Source organism: Ovis aries, chromosome X (assembly GCF_016772045.2).
Source record: "Ovis aries strain OAR_USU_Benz2616 breed Rambouillet chromosome X, ARS-UI_Ramb_v3.0, whole genome shotgun sequence".
NCBI classification, from domain to species: domain Eukaryota; kingdom Metazoa; phylum Chordata; class Mammalia; order Artiodactyla; family Bovidae; genus Ovis; species Ovis aries.
Genome location: NC_056080.1, coordinates 127,134,832 through 127,152,124, shown reverse-complemented (window position 1 = coordinate 127,152,124; position 17,293 = coordinate 127,134,832). Strand labels below are relative to the sequence as shown.

General features: G+C 38.1%; 1 protein-coding gene across 10 annotated transcripts in view; it reads left to right on the top strand.

The window, feature by feature from the left end:
* The window catches only part of ATG4A (autophagy related 4A cysteine peptidase), an 81,641-nt gene that overhangs the window by 11,141 nt on the left and 53,207 nt on the right, over nt 1–17,293 (top strand). For 2 of the 10 annotated variants that reach the window (XM_060408101.1, XM_060408099.1), the window contains exon 2: nt 5,892–5,960. The exons of the other annotated variants lie outside the window; for them this stretch is intronic. In XM_060408101.1, the coding sequence (XP_060264084.1) occupies nt 5,948–5,960 (13 nt within the window). In that variant the 5' untranslated portion in view covers nt 5,892–5,947. The remainder of the gene's footprint in view (nt 1–5,891; nt 5,961–17,293) is intronic. 10 annotated transcript variants of the gene reach the window in all.

Below are 17,293 nucleotides of genomic sequence, written 5' to 3'. Positions count from 1 at the left end.
GTGGCTTAAAGCTCAAAACAGATCATGGCATCCGGTCCCATCACTTCATGGCAAATAGATGGGAAAACAGTGGCTGACTTTATTTTTCTGGGCTCCAAAATCACTGCAGATGGTGATTGATTGCAGCCATGAATTAAAAGGCGCTTACTCCTTGGAAGGAAAGTTATGAACCAACCTAGACAGCATATTAAAAAACAGAGAGATTACTTTGCCAACAAAGGTCCGTCTAGTCAAGGCTATGGTTTTTCCAGTGGTCATGTTTAGATGTGAGAGTTGGACTAAAAAGAAAGCTGAGTGCTGAAGAATTGATGCTTTTGAACTGTGACTGTTGAGAGTCCATTGGACTGCAAGGAGATGCAACCAGTCCAGTCCTGGGTGTTCATTGGTAGGACTGATGCTGAAGGTGAAACTCCAATACTTTGGCCACCTGATGTGAAGAGCTGACTCATTTGAAAAGACCCTGATGCTGGGAAAGATTGAGGGCAGGAGGAGAAGGGGACGACAGAGGATGAAATGGTTGGATGGCATCACTGACTCAGTGGACATGGGTTTGTGTGAACTCCGGGAGTTGGTGATGGACAGGGAGGCCTGGCATGCTGTGGTTCATGGGGTCGCAAAGAGTTGGACACGACTGAGCAACTGAAATGAACTGACTGACTCATCTTCCTCTTGCATCATTTCAAAGAGTCATAGGCTGGTGTCAGATAGCCCAGTAATGAGTCAGGCAGTTCTGTAGCCCTGCGGCCTTCTTTCTGTAATGCAAAAAGAGAAAAACTACCAGGGGTGGTCTGTGAAGAGAGTGCTGTAAATCATAACCAGGTACATGATGTAACTAGCACAGAGTCAAAGGATAATAGGTGCAATATATAGCTCATGCAGAGTTAAGGGCAGAAAAACAAACTTTGTTACAGGCTACAGAGTAGGAACAGTTAAAGTAAAAACCAGGAATGACCAGGCTCGCTCATTGTTCCCTGTATCTTCTTTGTTCTCAGGAAAGGAAAAGAAAAACCCATTCCTCTTTTTTTCCTTTTCACTGCAGCATTATCTTATTGTGGTTTTATTTGCATTTCTCTAATAGCTAATGATGGTCAGTATCTTTTTAGGTGTTTATTTTCCATCCCTATGTCTTTTTCAGTGAAATGTCTCCTCATGTCCTTTTCCCATTTTCTTTTTTTTAAATTTAAATGTATTTATTTTAATTGGAGGCTAAATTACTTTACAATAGTGTATTGGTTTTGCCATACATCAACATGAATCCACCACGGGTGTACACGTGTTCCCCATCCTGACCCCCCCCTCCTCCCTCCCCATACCATCCCTCTGGGTCATCCCAGTGCACCAGCCCCAAGCATCCTGTATCCTGTATCGAACCTGGACTGGCGATTCGTTTCTTATATGATATTATACATGTTTCAATGTCATTCTCCCAAATCATCCCACCTTCTCCCTCTCCCGCAGAGTCCAAAAGACTGTTCTATACATCTGTGTCTCTTTTGCTGTCTCCCATACAGGGTTATTGTTACCATCTTTCTAAACTCCATATATATGTGTTAGTATACTGTATTGGTGTTTTTCTTTCTGGTTTACTTCACTCTGTATAATCGGCTCCAGTTTCATCCACCTCATTAGAACTGATTCAAATGTATTCTTTTTAATGGCTGAGTAATACTCCATTGTGTATATGTACCACAGCTTTCTTATCCATTCATCTGCTGATGGACATCTAGGTTGCTTCCATGTCCTGGCTATTATAAACAGTGCTGTGATGAACATTGGGGTACACGTGTCTCTTTCAGTTCTGGTTTCCTCAGTGTGTATGCCCAGCAGTGGGATTGCTGGGTCATAAGGCAGTTCTATTTCCAGTTTTGTAAGGAATCTCCACACTGTTCTGCACAGTGGCTGTACTAGTTTGCATTCCCACCGACAGTGTAAGAGGGTTCCCTTTTCTCCACACCCTCTCCAGCATTTATTGCTTGTAGTCCCATTTTCTCTGAAATTAAAAAGATTATTGAGGTAATTGGTTCATAACACTGTATGTTTCGCATGTACAACATTTTATTTCTGCGTATATGGTAGCATGCTCACCCCCCAAAATCTCGCTTCTGTCACCATGCAGTTGACCCCTTTTACCCATTTTGCCCTCCCTCCACCTGTTCCCTTCCTGTAACCACTACTCTGTTTTCTGTTTCTATGTATTTGTTTATAGTTTCATTTGTTCTTTTTTTGCTGCAACACATGACATGGGGGGTCTTAGTTCCCCAACCAAGGATCAAATGCATGCCCTCTGCAATGGAAGCCCAGATCCTTAACCACTGGACCACCAGGGAAGTCCATTTTCATTTATTTTGTTTGTTTGTTTATATGTTTCACATATAAATTAAATCATGCAGTGTTTGTCTTTCTCCACCTGACTTATTTAATTTAGCATAATACCCTCAAATTCCATCCATGTTGTTGCAAATCCTTTGCCCATTTTATAATTGCATTGTTTGTTTTTTTTTTGTTTTTTACCTGTTGAATTGTGAGAGTTCTTTATATATTCTCAATCCAAGTTCTTTGTCACGTATGTAGTTTGCAAATATTTTTCTACCAGTCTATGGCTTGTCTTTTCATCTTATTAATAGGATTTTTCATAGAGCAGGAGCTTTTGATTTTGATGATGTCCAATTCATTCTTTTCTTAATTCTTGGATTGTGCTTCTTATGTCTAATTGACGCTTAAGCCCCGGGTCGCAAAGATGTTCTCCCAAAGTTTTTTAGTTATATTTTACATTCAAGTCCATGATCCATTTTGAGGTAATTTTTGTATTTAGTGTGAGGTTTAGGTTGAGGTTAATTTTTTAAACTATGGATATCCCATTGCTTCAGCTCCACTGAACTGTAATATAAAATGAGTATGCTGTACCTGTGTAGGCGTGTTTCAGGGTTCTCTGTTCTGACTGAATGATCCATGTGTCTGTCTCTTTGCCACATCATACAGTCTTGATTACTATAGCTCTATAATGTTTTAAAATGGGTTATAGTGATACCTCCTACTTTATTATTTTTTTCAATATTGTTTGTTTGACTTTACCTATACATTTCAGAATGGTGGTGGTTTAATCACTAACTTGTGACCAACTCTTGTGACCCCCTCAGACTGTAGCCTTCCAGGCTCCTCTGTCCATGGAATTTTCCAGGCAAGAACACTGGAGTGGAGTGCCATTTCTTTCTCCAGGGGATCTTCTCAACCCAGGGATCAAATTCCTGCATTGGCAGGTGGATTTTTAACAGCTGAGCCACCAGGGATAAACTTGCCAATATCTAAAAAAAATTGCTAGGATGTTGATAGGAATTGTATAAGGCCTGTACATTAATCTGAGGAGAACAGAAATCCTTACTATGTTGAATCTTCCGATTCATGAACAGGGCAATTCAGTTCAGTCGCTCAGTTGTGTCCAGCTCTTTGTGACCCCATGGACTGCAGCATGCCAGGCTTCCCTGTCCATCACCAACTCCTGGAGCTTGCTCAAACTCATGTCCATCGAGTCGGTGATGCCATTCAACCATCTCATCCTCTGTCGTCCCCTTCTCCTGCCTTCAATCTTTCCCAGCATCAGAGTCTTTTCCAGTGAGTCAGTTCTTTGCATCAGGTGGCCAAAGTATTGGAACTTCAGCTTCAGCATCAGTCCTTCCAATGACTACTCAGGACTGATTTCCTTTAGGACTGATTGATTTGATCTCTGGCATATCTCTCCATTTATTCACATCTTTTCTTTTGTTAGCATTGTGTAATTTTCAGCATACAAGTCTTGTATGTTTTGTTAGAATTTTGCTTCATTTTTGAGTGACCATTAATGGTATCATATTTTAAATTTTGGTTTCCATATGTTTATTGCTAGTACATAGTTATACAGTTGATTTTTGTATGATGATCTTGTACCCTGCAATGTTGCTGAATACAGATTAAGTTCTAGGAGGTTTTTTCTGTTGTTGGTTTCTTGGCTTTTTTTTTTTTTTTGTAGACCATCTTGTCATAGGGATGGTGGTACAGAAACAGTGGTATTTCTTTCACTCCACTTTTTATGCCTTTTATTTATTTCTTCCTTTATTGTTCTGGTTCAGAATTCTAGTTAACTGTAGTAAGAGCTGAACCCTTACTTTGTTTTCAGTCCTAGGGGGAAAGCAGTCAGTCTTTCAGCATTAACTGATGTTAGTTGTAGTTTTTTTGGGGGTATATACTTTTTAAAATTGAGGCAATTCCTCCCTAATTCCTAGTTTTCTGAGGATTTTTATCATCAGTAAATGTTGAATTTTGTCAAACAGCTTTTTCATTGATATGGTCATGTGATTTTTCTTACTACTCTGATTAATTTTCAAATAGTGAACCCACCTTGCATTCCTAAAACAAACCCACTTGGTCATAGTATATAAATTTGTTTATATATTGCTGAATTCTATTTGCTAACATTTTGGTAAGGATTTTTGTGTCTCCATTCATGAATGATATTGGCTTTTTGCTTAATTTGGGGATACTGCCTTTGATTTTGATATCAATGAAATATTGGCCTTCTAATGAGAATTGGGAAATATTTCCTCTCCTTTTATTTTCTGGAAGAGGTTATGTGATGATGGTATTAATTTTCCTTTAAGTGGCTGACAGAATTCTCTAGTGTAACCAACTGGGCCAGGAGATTTCTTATTTTAGAGTTTTAAAAGTACAGATTCAATTTCCTTAAATAGTTATAGAACTGTTCAAATGATCAATTTCATATTGGCTACTTGTGTGTATTTGTGTTTTTCAAGGAATTGATCCAGTTTATAAAAATTGTAAAATTTGTGTAGGTTTGTTTGTAGTATTTCCTTTATCTTTTTGGTGTTTGCAGAGTCCCAAGTGATATCCCCTGTCTTGTTTTGATATTAATACTTTGTGTTTTCTCTCTTTTTTAAATTTGGCAGTCTCACTTGAGATTTGTCTTTTTTGTTGATCTTTTCAAAGAACCTACTCTTTATGTCATTGATTTTTCTCTATTAATTTTCAGTTTTTAGTCTTATTGATTTTTGCTTTCAAATTGATTATTTCCTTCCTTGCATTTGGTTTATTTTACTCTTTTTCTAGTTTTTGTTTTTTAAGGTGGAAAATTACGTTTTTAAATTTGACTTTTCCTCCTTTCTGAGGTAAGCATTTAGTGCTATAAATTTCCCACTCAGCAGTGGTTTAGCTGCATATCACACATATTTTTTTATTGTGGTAAAAAATATGTAATATGAAATCTACCCTCTTAAAATGTTAAGTGTACATTACACAATATTTTTAACAGTAGGCACAATGTTGTTTTCACCTTGCATGACTGAAACTCTATGCCCGTTGAATAGCAACTCCCCATTTTGTTCTCCCAGTAGTCCCTGGAAACCACCATTCTACTTTCTGTTTCTATGAGTTTGACTACCATAGACACCTCTTTTAAGTGGAACGATGCAGTATTATCTTCTCTGACTGGCTTATTTCACTTAGCACAATGTCCTCAAGTTCCTCAACTTGTAGTATATGATGGGATTTCCTTTTTATGTGGCAGACTAATATTCTATTGTATGTATATACCACATATACCACATTTTCTTCATTGATAGACATTTAGGTTATTTCTACTTCTTGGCTATTGTGAATAATACCACAATGAACATGGTAGTGCAAATATCTCTTACAAATCCTGATTTCAATTCTTTTGGATAAATACCCAGAAATGGTATTGCTGGATTATATAGTAGTTCTATTATTAATTTTTTGAGAAGCCTTTATGGTAGTTTCCATAATAGCTTTGTCATTCTGTATTCCCACCAGCAGTGAAGAAGGGTTCCATTTCTCTACATTGTTGGTGACATTTATCTTGTTTTTTTTTTTTTTTTTAATAGCCATTCTAACAGGAGTGAGATGATGTCTAATTGTGGTCTTAATTTGCATTTCCCTGATGATTAGTGATGGTGAGCACTTTTTCGTATACCATTTGGCTATTTGGATGTCTTCTTTGAAGAGTTCTTTGCCCATTTTAAAGTTGATGTTGCTATTATTATTATTTGCTTTTGAGTTGTGGGAGTTCCTTATATATTTTGAATATAAACTGCTTGTCAAAAATATGCTTTACAAATATTTCCTCCTATACTGTCAGTTGCCTTTTCATTCTATTGATTGTTTCCTTTTCTATGCAGAAGCTTTTTAGTTTGATGTAGTCCTCTCTGTCTGGTTTTTTTTTGTTTTTTGTTTTTTGTTTTTTTTTGCTTTGGTTGCCTGTGCTTTTGGTGTCATATTCAAGAAGTCATTGCCAACATCAATATCTTGAAGTTTTTTCCCTAGGTTTTCTTCTAGGTGTTTTATAGTTTGGGGTCTTCTGTTCAAGACTTTAATTTTGAGTTGATTTTTGTGTGTGGTGTAAGATAAAGGTCCGGTTTCATTCTTTTGCATGTGAATATGCAGTTTGCCCCACACTATTTGTTGAAGTGACTATCTTTCCCCCCCTTGTGTACTATTGGCATCCTTGTTAAGTATCATTTCACCATATATATGTGGGTTTATTTCTGGGTACTCTGTTCTATTCCATTGCTCCATATGTCTGTCTTTATGCCAGTGCCATTACGTTTTGATTACTGTAACTTTGTAATATGTTTTGAAACTAGGAAGTCTGAGGTTTTTAGCTTTCTTCTTTCTTAAGATTATTTTGGCTATTTGGAGTTCTTTGTGGTTCTACATGAATTTTATGATTGTTTCTTCTATTTCTATAAAAATGCCCTTGGGATTTTGATAGGGATTATTTTGAATGTGTAGATTCATTTAAATAGTGCAGACATTTGAACAATATTGTCTTCTGATCAATTAATATGGGATATCTTTCTATTTATTTGTACCTTTAAATTCCTACCAGAAATATTTTGTAATTTTCAGTGTACAAGAGTTTTGCTGCTTTGGTTAAGTTCATTCCTAAGAATTTTATTCTTTTTGATGAAATTAAATGGGAATGGTTTCTAAATTTCTTGCTCACATGGTTGATTGTTAGCATATAGAAATATAACTGATTTTTGTATATTGCTTTTGTATCCTGTAAAGACCTAATAATTCAAGCATGTGCTGAATTAACTTAGTAGTTCTAACAATTTTTGTGGAGCCTTTAGAGTTTTCTACATATAAGGTCATATATATATATATATATATATATATATACACATATATATATATATGTATATATATATATACGGAAATGGAGCTAATTTTACTTCTTCCTTTCTAATTTGAATTTTTGTTTCCTTTCTTACCTAATTGCTCTGGCTAGAACTTCCAGTACTATGTTGAATAGAAGTGGTGAGAGTGGGCATCTTTGTCTTGTTTCTGAATTAGGAAATCTTTCAGTTTTTCACAATGGAGTATGATGTTGACTATGGATTTTTTTTTATATATGGCCTTTATCATGTTGAGGTAATTTCTTTTTATTCCTAGTTTGTTGAGTTTAGATTACTCAACTTTCAACATGAAAAAGTGTTGAATCTTGTCAAATGCTTTTTCTGCATTTATTGAGATGATCATGTGATTTTTTTTCTCCCTTCATTCTGTTAATGCAGTGTATCACATTGATTGCTTTGCATATGTTGAGTTACCCTTGCATTCCAGGGGTATAGTCCACTTGATCATGGTGTATGATATTTTTATGTGCTGTTGAATTTGGTTTGCTAGCATTTTATTTTAAATTTTGCATCTATATTCATCAGTGATATTGGTCTATAGTTTTCTTGTAATGTCTTTTTTTCTGGTTTTGCATCAGGATAGTGCTGGTCTCATGAAGTAAACTGGGAAGGGCTCCCTCCTTTTCAGCTTTTTGAAAGAGTTTGAGAGTGGCTTCTGAAACTCTTTTTAAAGAGGATTAGAGCTAATTCTTTAAATTAAGAATTAACTTAGATATGAATTTAAAATTCTGTAAAAGAAGTTAATTTTTCTTTAAATGTTTTATAGAATTCACCATCTGGTCCTGGGCTTTTTAGTTGTTAGAAGGTTTTTGATTACTGAGTCAATCTCCTTGTTAGTTACAGTTCTGTTCAGCTTTTTCTGTTATTCATGATTCAGTCTTGATAAGTTATAGATTTCTAGGAATTTATCCATTTCTTCTAGGTTATCCAGTTTGTTGGTGTTTAACTGTTCATTGTTGTTATTGTTCAGCTGGAAAGTCATGTCTGACTCTTTGCAACCCCATGAACTGCAGCATTCCCTGTCCTTCACTGTCTCCTGGCATTTGCTCAAACTTATGTCCCTTGAGTCAGTGATGCCATCTAACCATCTCATCCTCTGCCGTTCCCTACTCCTCTTGCCCTCAATCTTCTGCAGTATCAGGGTCTTTTCCAATGAGTTGGCTCTTTGTATCAGGTGACCAAAGTATTGGAGCTTATAATCATTCATAGTAGTTCCTTATAATTCTTTTAATTTCTATGGCATTCATAACAATATGTCTTCTTTCATTTAATTTTTTTCCTCTTTAATCTTTTATTTTATTTATCTGAGTATTTTTTAAACTAACTTAGTTAAAGGTTTGTTAATTTTGGTGATCTTTTTTAAAAACCCAACAGTATCATCAATTTCTTTCTATTCTCTGTTTTATTTATTTCTGTTCTTAATTACTCCCTTCTTTTAACTTTGGACTTAATATGTTCCTTTTTCTAGTTTATTGAAATGTAATGTTAGATTGTTTATTTGAAAAGTTTCTTCTTTCTTAATATAGGTAATTGTCACTACAAACTTCCATCTTATTACTGCTATTGCTGCATTCCATAAGTTTTAGTATGTTGTGCTTTCATTTTCATTGGTCTCATTCTATTTTCCGATTTCCCTTTTGATTTCTTCTGTGATTTATTGGTTATTCAAGAGTGTGTTTTTAAATTTCCACATATTTGTGAATCTTCCAGTTTTCCTCCTGCCATTAATTTCCAGTTCCATTCCATTGTGGTTGGAAAATATAGTTGGCATGATCTTCAGTTTTTAAAAATTTATTGACTTATTTTGTTACCTAACGTGATCTATCTTAGAGAATGTTCTGTGTGCACTTGAGAAGAATGTATTTTGCTGCTATTTGGTGGGATGTTCTATATATGTCTGTTAGGTTCATATGGTATTGCTCAAGTCTTTTGTTCTCTTGTTGATTTTATGGCTGAATGTTCTGTCCATTATTGAGAGTGACATATTGAAATCACCTAGTATTAATTATGTTGCTGTCTATATCTCCCTTCAGTTTTGTCAGTATGTTCACAGGTTTGAGTCCTCTGATGTTGCATGCTTTATATTTATATTTATAATTTTTATAACTTACTGGTGAATTGACTTTTTATCATTATATAATGCCTTTCTTGATAGTCATTTTTTTTAAACTTAAAGTTGTTTTGCGTAGTATAAGTATAGCCACACCCCCTGTCTTTTGGTGCATTTTGCATGTAATATCTTTTTCCATCTTTTCAAGTGAAGCTTATGTGTGTCCTTAAGTCTAAAGTGAGTCTGTTGCAGGCAACTTGTAGTTGGATTTTATTTATCCATCAACCACTCTATGTATTCTGATTGGGGAATTTAATTCATTTTCATATAAATTAATTATTGATAAGGAAGGAACTACCATTGCCATTTTATTATTTTCTGTGTGTCTTGTACCTTTTCTTGTTCCCTTTTTAACTGCCTTGCTCTCTTCCCTTCTTTCATTTTTAGTGACATGCTTGATTTCTTTCTCATTTTCTTTTGTGTATATTCTATAAGCATTTTTTTTGTGGTTACTATGGAACTTATATAAAACATAGTTATAATCATTTATTTAAACTGATAACAATAGCTTCAATTACATGCAAATACTTTGCACTTTTACTTTTTCTCCCACCACACCTTATGTTATCAGTGTCAAGAATTACATTTTTTTATATTGTGCATCCACTAACCTATTTTTATAGTTGGAGTCATTTTTTATACTTTTGTTGTTTAACCTCATGGCAGAATTAAAGTGATTTACATACTACTATTGGAGAAGGCAATGGCAACCCACTCCAGTACTCTTGCCTGGATAATCCCATGGACGAAGGAGCCTGGTAGGCTGCAGTCCATGGGGTTGCTAAGAGTTGGGCATGACTGAGCGACTTCACTTTCGCTTTTCACTTTAATGCATTGGAGAAGGAAATGGCAACCCACTCTAGTGTTCTTGCCTGGAGAATCCCAGGGATGGCAGAGCCTGGTAGGCTGCCGTCTACGGGGTCGAACAGAGTCAGACACGACTGAAGCGACTTAGCAAATAATACTACTATTATAGTACTCACTGTACTGTATTTGTCTATATATTTACTTTTATTAATGAGCTTTATACTTTTATATGATTTCATGTTTCTTTTTGTTTCAACTAGAAGGACTCTCTTCAGAATTTCTTGTAGGACAGATCTAGGAGTAATGAACTGCCTCAGCTTTTGCTTCTCTGGGCATGTCTATTTCTCCTTCATTTTCAAAGAATAATTTTCTTGGATATAATGTTCTTGGTTGGCATTATTTTTTCTTTTAGCATTTTGAAGGTATCATCCCATTCCCTTCTTGCCTTGTAGGTTTCTGCTGAGAAATTCGGAGTCTTATAGTGGTTCCCTTTTCATGAGGAGTTGCTTTTTTCTTGCTGATTTAACAATTCTCTTTGTCTTTAAATTTTGACAGTTCTATTATAAAATATCTTAATGTCAGTTTCTTTGGGTTCTCATTGGAGTCCATTGGACCTCTGAATATGCATGTTGATTTTCTTCCCCAAATTTGGGGAGTTTTCAGTCATTATTTCTTAAAGTAAATTGCCTGTCCCTTTCTCTCTCTTCTTCTGGGACTCCCAAAATGCATTTATAAAATTTGGTTGTATCCTTTAAGTCTCTTAGACTTTCTTTACTCTTTTTCATTCTTTTTTCTTTTTGTTCCACTGACTGGATAATTTCAAATGACCTGTCTGTGAGTCACTGGTTACACTGCTTACTCAAGTCTGCTGTTGAAACTTTCTAGTGAATTTTTTAGTTATATTTTTCTGCTATAATTTTCTGTTTGGTCCTCTTAAAAATATTTTTTTTATGACTTTGTTGATATTCCTGTTTTGTTCATAGACTATTTTCTTGAGCTTGTAGTTCATCCATGATGGTTGTTTAATCTATTTTTTAAAATTGGTTTATTTACTTTTCGCTGTGCTGGGTCTTCATAGCTGTGTGGCGTTTCTCTAGTTGTGGTGAGTGGGAGCTTCTCTCGGTTGCAGTGTGCAGGCTTCTCATTGCAGTGGCTTCTCTTGTTGTGGAGCATGGGCTCTAGATGCGTGGGCTTCAGTAGTTGCAGCACATGGGCTCAGTAGTTGCAGCTCCTGGGCTCTAGAGCACAGGCTCAGTAGTTGTGGTGCATGGGCTTCGTTGCTCTCTAGCATGCAGGATCTTTCTGGACCATGGATTGAACCCATGTCTCCTGCATTGGCAGGCAGAATCTTTGCCACTGAGCCACCAGGGAAGCCCCCATGATGTTTATTTTAAATTCTTTGTTAGGTCATTTATATATCTCTGTTTCTTTAGGATCAGTTTCTGGAGATTTATTATTATTATTTTTTTGTCATGTTTGCCTGTTCCTTTGTGTGTCATCTCACTTTGTGTTGGGGTCTGTGTATTTGAGAAAATAGCCACTTCTATTTTTCATGGACTGACTTGGTACAGTGAAAGACCTTCCACCAATCAGCATGGCTACAGATTCTGGGGTTTCTAAAACCTTTTATAGGGGGATATGTTTTCTCTGGTCCTATACATGCAATCTCTCTGTTAGACTTGCCAGTTTGTCTTAGGGGAGCTTGTGAATCCTTGTTTCCACTGGTGCCTGTCTGTGCTGATGCATGTTATCTGGTTCTGTAGCAGCAGGCTGCTCCACTCTTTTCATCTCAGTGACACCACCAGGCATCCAAAGTATGCCACCTCTCTATCACCACCTCAGTTCTGGTGAGACAGATACCAGTCCCTTGGGCAGCTCTCCTAAAAGGCTAAAATGCTGGTGCACATTATACTCCTCTCCTTCCCTCTTGTTGAAGCATTTTTATAGTGGCTGCTTTAAAGTCTTTCATGGATAATTCCAGTACATATGTTATCTCCATATTGGTTTCTACTGATTGTGTTCTCTTATTCAACTTAGGTATTCATGGTTCTTTGTATGATGAGTGATTTTCTGTTGTATCCTGGACATTTTGGGTACTATGAGACCCTGTATCTTTTATCAATCTTTTCTTTTAGTGGGTCAGCTCTGAGATTGCTCAGGTGCATGGCTTCATTACTGCCAGGTGTGGGTGGGAGTCAAGTGTTTCCACTCATAATCCATTGATACTGAGGTAGGAGTAGGGGTCTCATTATTACTGGGCAAGGGTGAAATTTCGTGTTTCCCTCTCAACCTCTGCTGACATCACCTTGGCTTATTATTGCTTGAGGCCACTTCTACCATCATGCTCTAGGGGCTTCATTACTGCCTGAAAAGGATGAATGTCCCAGATCCCCATTTATCCTTTTTTGAAACCACCTCAGGGAGTGAGGGAAGGGTGTGGGTGGCTCTTTACAGCCAGATGAATATAGAAGCCTATCTCCCCACTTGGTCTTTGCTGATGAGTGTGGAATGAGGCCACAGTTTTTTTCTCTGGTGCTTTCTCTTATCTTGCTAGACTACCACTTTCCTATTCTTTTGGCTAGAACTTTTGGGAGGACATTTTTGTCTGCATCCATTGGCATTTCTGCATTGCTGGCTTCTCCATCATGAGGTCTAAGAGATATATTACTTATAGACAAAACCCAGGAAACTTATTGTCAGCTCATTGCTTGGGTCTTGAGATCCCTAGCCAAACTGTCTTCTACCTTTCGAAGTTCATGTGTGTGTGTGTGTGTGCATGCTATATTAATATTATTGTATCATTATATTAATGTTTCTTATTATGTATATTAATATATTGTTGTTATTATTGTGTATAGTCTAATGTCCAAGGTTTTTAGCTGTACTTATTGGGAAGAATAAAGAAATGTATCTATTATATTTTTTCTTAGAACCAGAAATTACATAAGTGGTTACTTAAAAACATGGATGCTATATTAGCTATAGCCTCTGTCCAATAAAAATCTAGATAAGAATAGGTAAAATCACTCTGACCCCTACCTGCATTTGTATACTTATTTTTTAGGAGTTTTTTTTTTTTTTACTATGGTAAAAAGCACATAAGCACATAACCAAAAAAAAAAAAAAAACCATCTTAATTGATTTTAAGTGTACAGTTCAGGAATGTTAAGTATATTCACATTATTGTAAAAATAGATCTCTAGAACTTTTTTATCTTTTAAATCCAAAGCTCTGTACTCATTAAACAACAATTTACCTTTTCCTTAGTTCCTGGTAACCACCATTCTACTTTCTGTTTCTATGAATTTGACTAGTTTAGACATCTCATATAAATAGAATGATACTGTATTTGTCCCTCTGTGACTGACATTTAACCTAGCATCATTTTCTCAAGGTTCATCCATGTTATAGCATGTGACAGGATCCCCTTCCTTTTTAAAGGTGAATAATATTTCATTGTGTGTGCATAGCATGTATTTGGCTGTGCTGGTGCTTCGTTGCTGTGCACAGACCTTCTCCAGTTGTGGTGAGTGGGGGCTACTCTCCAGTTGCAGTTTGCAGGCATCTCCTTGTGGTGGCCTTTCCCATTGCAGAGCACGGGCTCTAGGGAGCACAGGCTCAGTAGTTGTGGTGCATGGCCCAGCTGCCCCACAGCCTGAGAAATCTTCCCGGACCAGGCTCGAGCCCATGTCCCTTGCATTGGCAGATGGATTCCCAACCACTGGACCACCAGGGGAGCCTGGTGTACTTCTATATACTTAGTAAAAGTTGACTGTCAAGTAAAAATTCTTTGTGAAACCTTGCTTTTCCAGAGTAAAGAACTCTGGATGATGGGATAATTATTCCTACAGATTCTTTGCTGTTTAGCACAGTTGCTGCCCACACCGGAGGTTTTACTCATTCAGGCATTGATGCCTAACCTAGCTCCTTTGTGGTACAATAGCGTGGGGCTAGGGTCTGCATCCCAGAGAAGGCAATGGCACCCCGCCCCAGTACTCTTGCCTGGAAAATTCCATGGACAGAGGAGCCTGGTAGGCTGCAGTCCATGGGGTTGCTAAGAGCTGGATATGACTGAGCGACTTCACCCTCATTTTTCACTTTCATGCATTGGAGAAGGAAATGGCAACCCACTCCAGTGTTCTTGCCTGGAGAATCCCAGGGATGGGGGAGCCTGGTAGGAGGCTGTCTCTGGGGTAGCACAGAGTCAGACACGACTGAAGCGACTTAGCAGCAGCAGCAGGGTCTGCATCCTGTCTTTCTCTTTATTTATTATGATTATATTTCTCTTAAGCCTAGTCTCCTTTAGTGACTTTCAGCCTGAGGCTCTGGCAGGTCTGCTTAAGGGTAGAAATCAAAAAAGGCAGAAACCGACTTTGAATGGAGACAGACTTCAAAGTAAATCCAACCCTGAGCCCTGCCTCCTCCATGAAGCCTTCTCTGACTAAGCTGTCCTGTGAAAGTGCAAGTCACTCAGTCGTGTCCAACTCTTTGTGACCCCATGGACTGTAAAGTCCATGGAATTCTCCAGGCCAGAATACCGGAGTGGGTAGCCTTTCCCTTCTCCTTGGGATCTTCCCAACCCAGGGATTGAACCCAGGCCTCCCACATTGCAGGCCGATTCTTTACCAGCTGAGCTACATGGGAAGCCCAAGAATACTGGAGTGGGTAGCCTATCCCTTCTCCAGTGGATCATCCCGACCCAGGAATCGAACTGGGGTCTTCTGAAGTACAGGTGGCTTCTTTACCAACTGAGCTATTAGGGAAGCCAAGCTATCCCATACTTATCTCCTTTTTCAGATCTCCTCTAACGCTTGCTTCTACTGTACAACCCAACATTCATCTTGTCTTACCAATTAAAATAAAAGCTCTGTTACGTGGCTCTTTCTGGGGAAAAGACATTTTTAACAACTAGGTTTTTCAAATGGCTCGTGATTTGTCTAAGCATCATGTGTGTTTTAGAAAACATTTTAACCACCATGATAAAACATTTTGAATGGAATTTTCCAACAAACAACAAACCAAAAAACTCCAGACAAACAGTCTACTCTTCTGACTTCTTATACAATGTTGATGTACATAATTTAATCCTTTTGGTTAAGGATCATTATTATGACTGTCAGTTGTTGAATAGTGTCAGTTATTATAATATAATGGTATTTGAAGGCTTGTATGCATATGTGTGCTCAGTTGTATCTGACTCTTTGCAACCCTAAGGACTGTAGCCTGCCATGCTCCTCTGGGATTTTCCAGTCAAGAGTACTGGAATGGGTTGTAATTTTCTCATCAAAGGATCTTCCTGACCCAGGGATCAAACCCTCATTTCCTGCATTGGCAGGCAGATTCTTTACTACTGAGCCACCTGGAAGCCCATCCTAAGGCCTATTGAAATGTAATTTAATATTTGCCCTTGCAATATGGCATAACTGGTCATAGGCCATTTAGTGTGTGTGTGTGTGTGTGTGTGTGTGAATCCATATTAGTTTTTCATGGTTTTCTGTCTCTTTCCTTGTCAGCTAGCCTTTCTGGCTGCTGTTGATATACTTTTGTAAAATTCATCCCCATCCCATAGCTTAGTAGGCTCAGCAAAGACTTCTTAACTAGGGCTTAATGCCTAAAGGGCGGAGAAGGCAATGGCAACCCACGCCAGTACTCTTGCCTGGAAAATCCCATAGACGAAGGAGCCTGGTAGGCTACAGTCCATGGGGTCGCACAGAGTCGGACATGACTGAGCAACTTCACTTTCACTTTTCACTTTCATGCATTGGAGAAGGAAATGGCAACCCACTCCAGTGTTCTTGCCTGGAGAATCCCAGGGATGGTGGAGCCTAGTGGGCTGCCGTCTATGGGGTCGAACAGAGTCGGACAGAACTGAAGCGACTTAGCAGCAATGCCCAAAGAGAATGTTTCTCAAGGGTCTTGAGAGGCTCAGGATTTACCTTCTCTAGTCTGTTTTGTTTATCTGCAGGCTCTTCTAGTTTGGGGAGCTTAGCTGTGGAACTAAGAACAAAACCTCCAGGAATAGGAACCATTGGAGGCCTTGAAGCCAAATCACCATAATTTATCCTCTGTCAAGTTCCTCTCACACTGCATCGCTCTCCAATCAGGAGTTTCCTGCTGGATATGTTGGAAAGAATAGTTGATGACAGGAGGCATTTTGAGGCTGCTGTTGCTGCTGCTAAGTCACTTCAGTTGTGTCCGACTCTGTGCAACCCCGTAGATGGCAGCCCACTAGGCTCCACCATCCCTGGGATTCTCCAGGCAAGAATACTGGAGTGGGTTGCCATTTCCTTCTCCAATGCATGAAAGTGAAAGTAAAGTCGGGCACGCTCAGTCGTGCCCAACTCTTAGTGACCCCACGTTTTGAGGCTACCCTGGCCTATATTACTTCCTCTCAGAGAAACAAACTTTCAAAGGTGACACAAAACCACTTCCATTGGGGACTCTCTGACAAGGAGCAGTCAAGGCTCTAACAAGGACTTCAGAGCATTTAAACATTTTTCTATAGTGGTCACAATGGATAGCAGAGGGTAGAAATGGGAGCATCCTTCAGGGTCAGATACTGTGAAGTTCATAATTGAGAGGGAAACTATGGTGTGTGTGTTGTAGAAACAGTTTGAAGTTCTAGAAGCGAGAACTGAATATAATGTATATTACACTAGTATCTGACCTTGAAGGATGCTCCCATTTCAAGATGGTCAACACCGAAATGAGATTGACTATATTCTTTGCAGCCAAAGATGGAAAAGCACTATACAGTCAGCAAAAACAAGACCAGGAGCTGACTGTGGCTCAGATCATGAACTCCTTATTACCAAATTCAGACTTAAATTGAAGAAAGTAGGGAAAACCGCTAGACCATTCAGGTATGACCTAAATCAAATCCCTTATGATTATACAGTGGAAGGGAGAAATAGATTTAAGGGCCTAGATCTGATAGATAGAGTGCCTGATGAACTATGGAATGAGGTTCGTGACATTGTACAGGAGACAGGGATCAAGACCATCCCCACGGAAAAGAAATGCAAAAAAGCAAAATGGCTGTCTGGGGAGGCCTTACAAATAGCTGTGAAAAGAAGAGAAGCAAAAAGCAAAGGAGAAAAGGAAAGATATAAGCATCTGAATGCAGAGATCCAAAGAATAGCAAGAAGAGATAAGAAAGCCTTCTTCA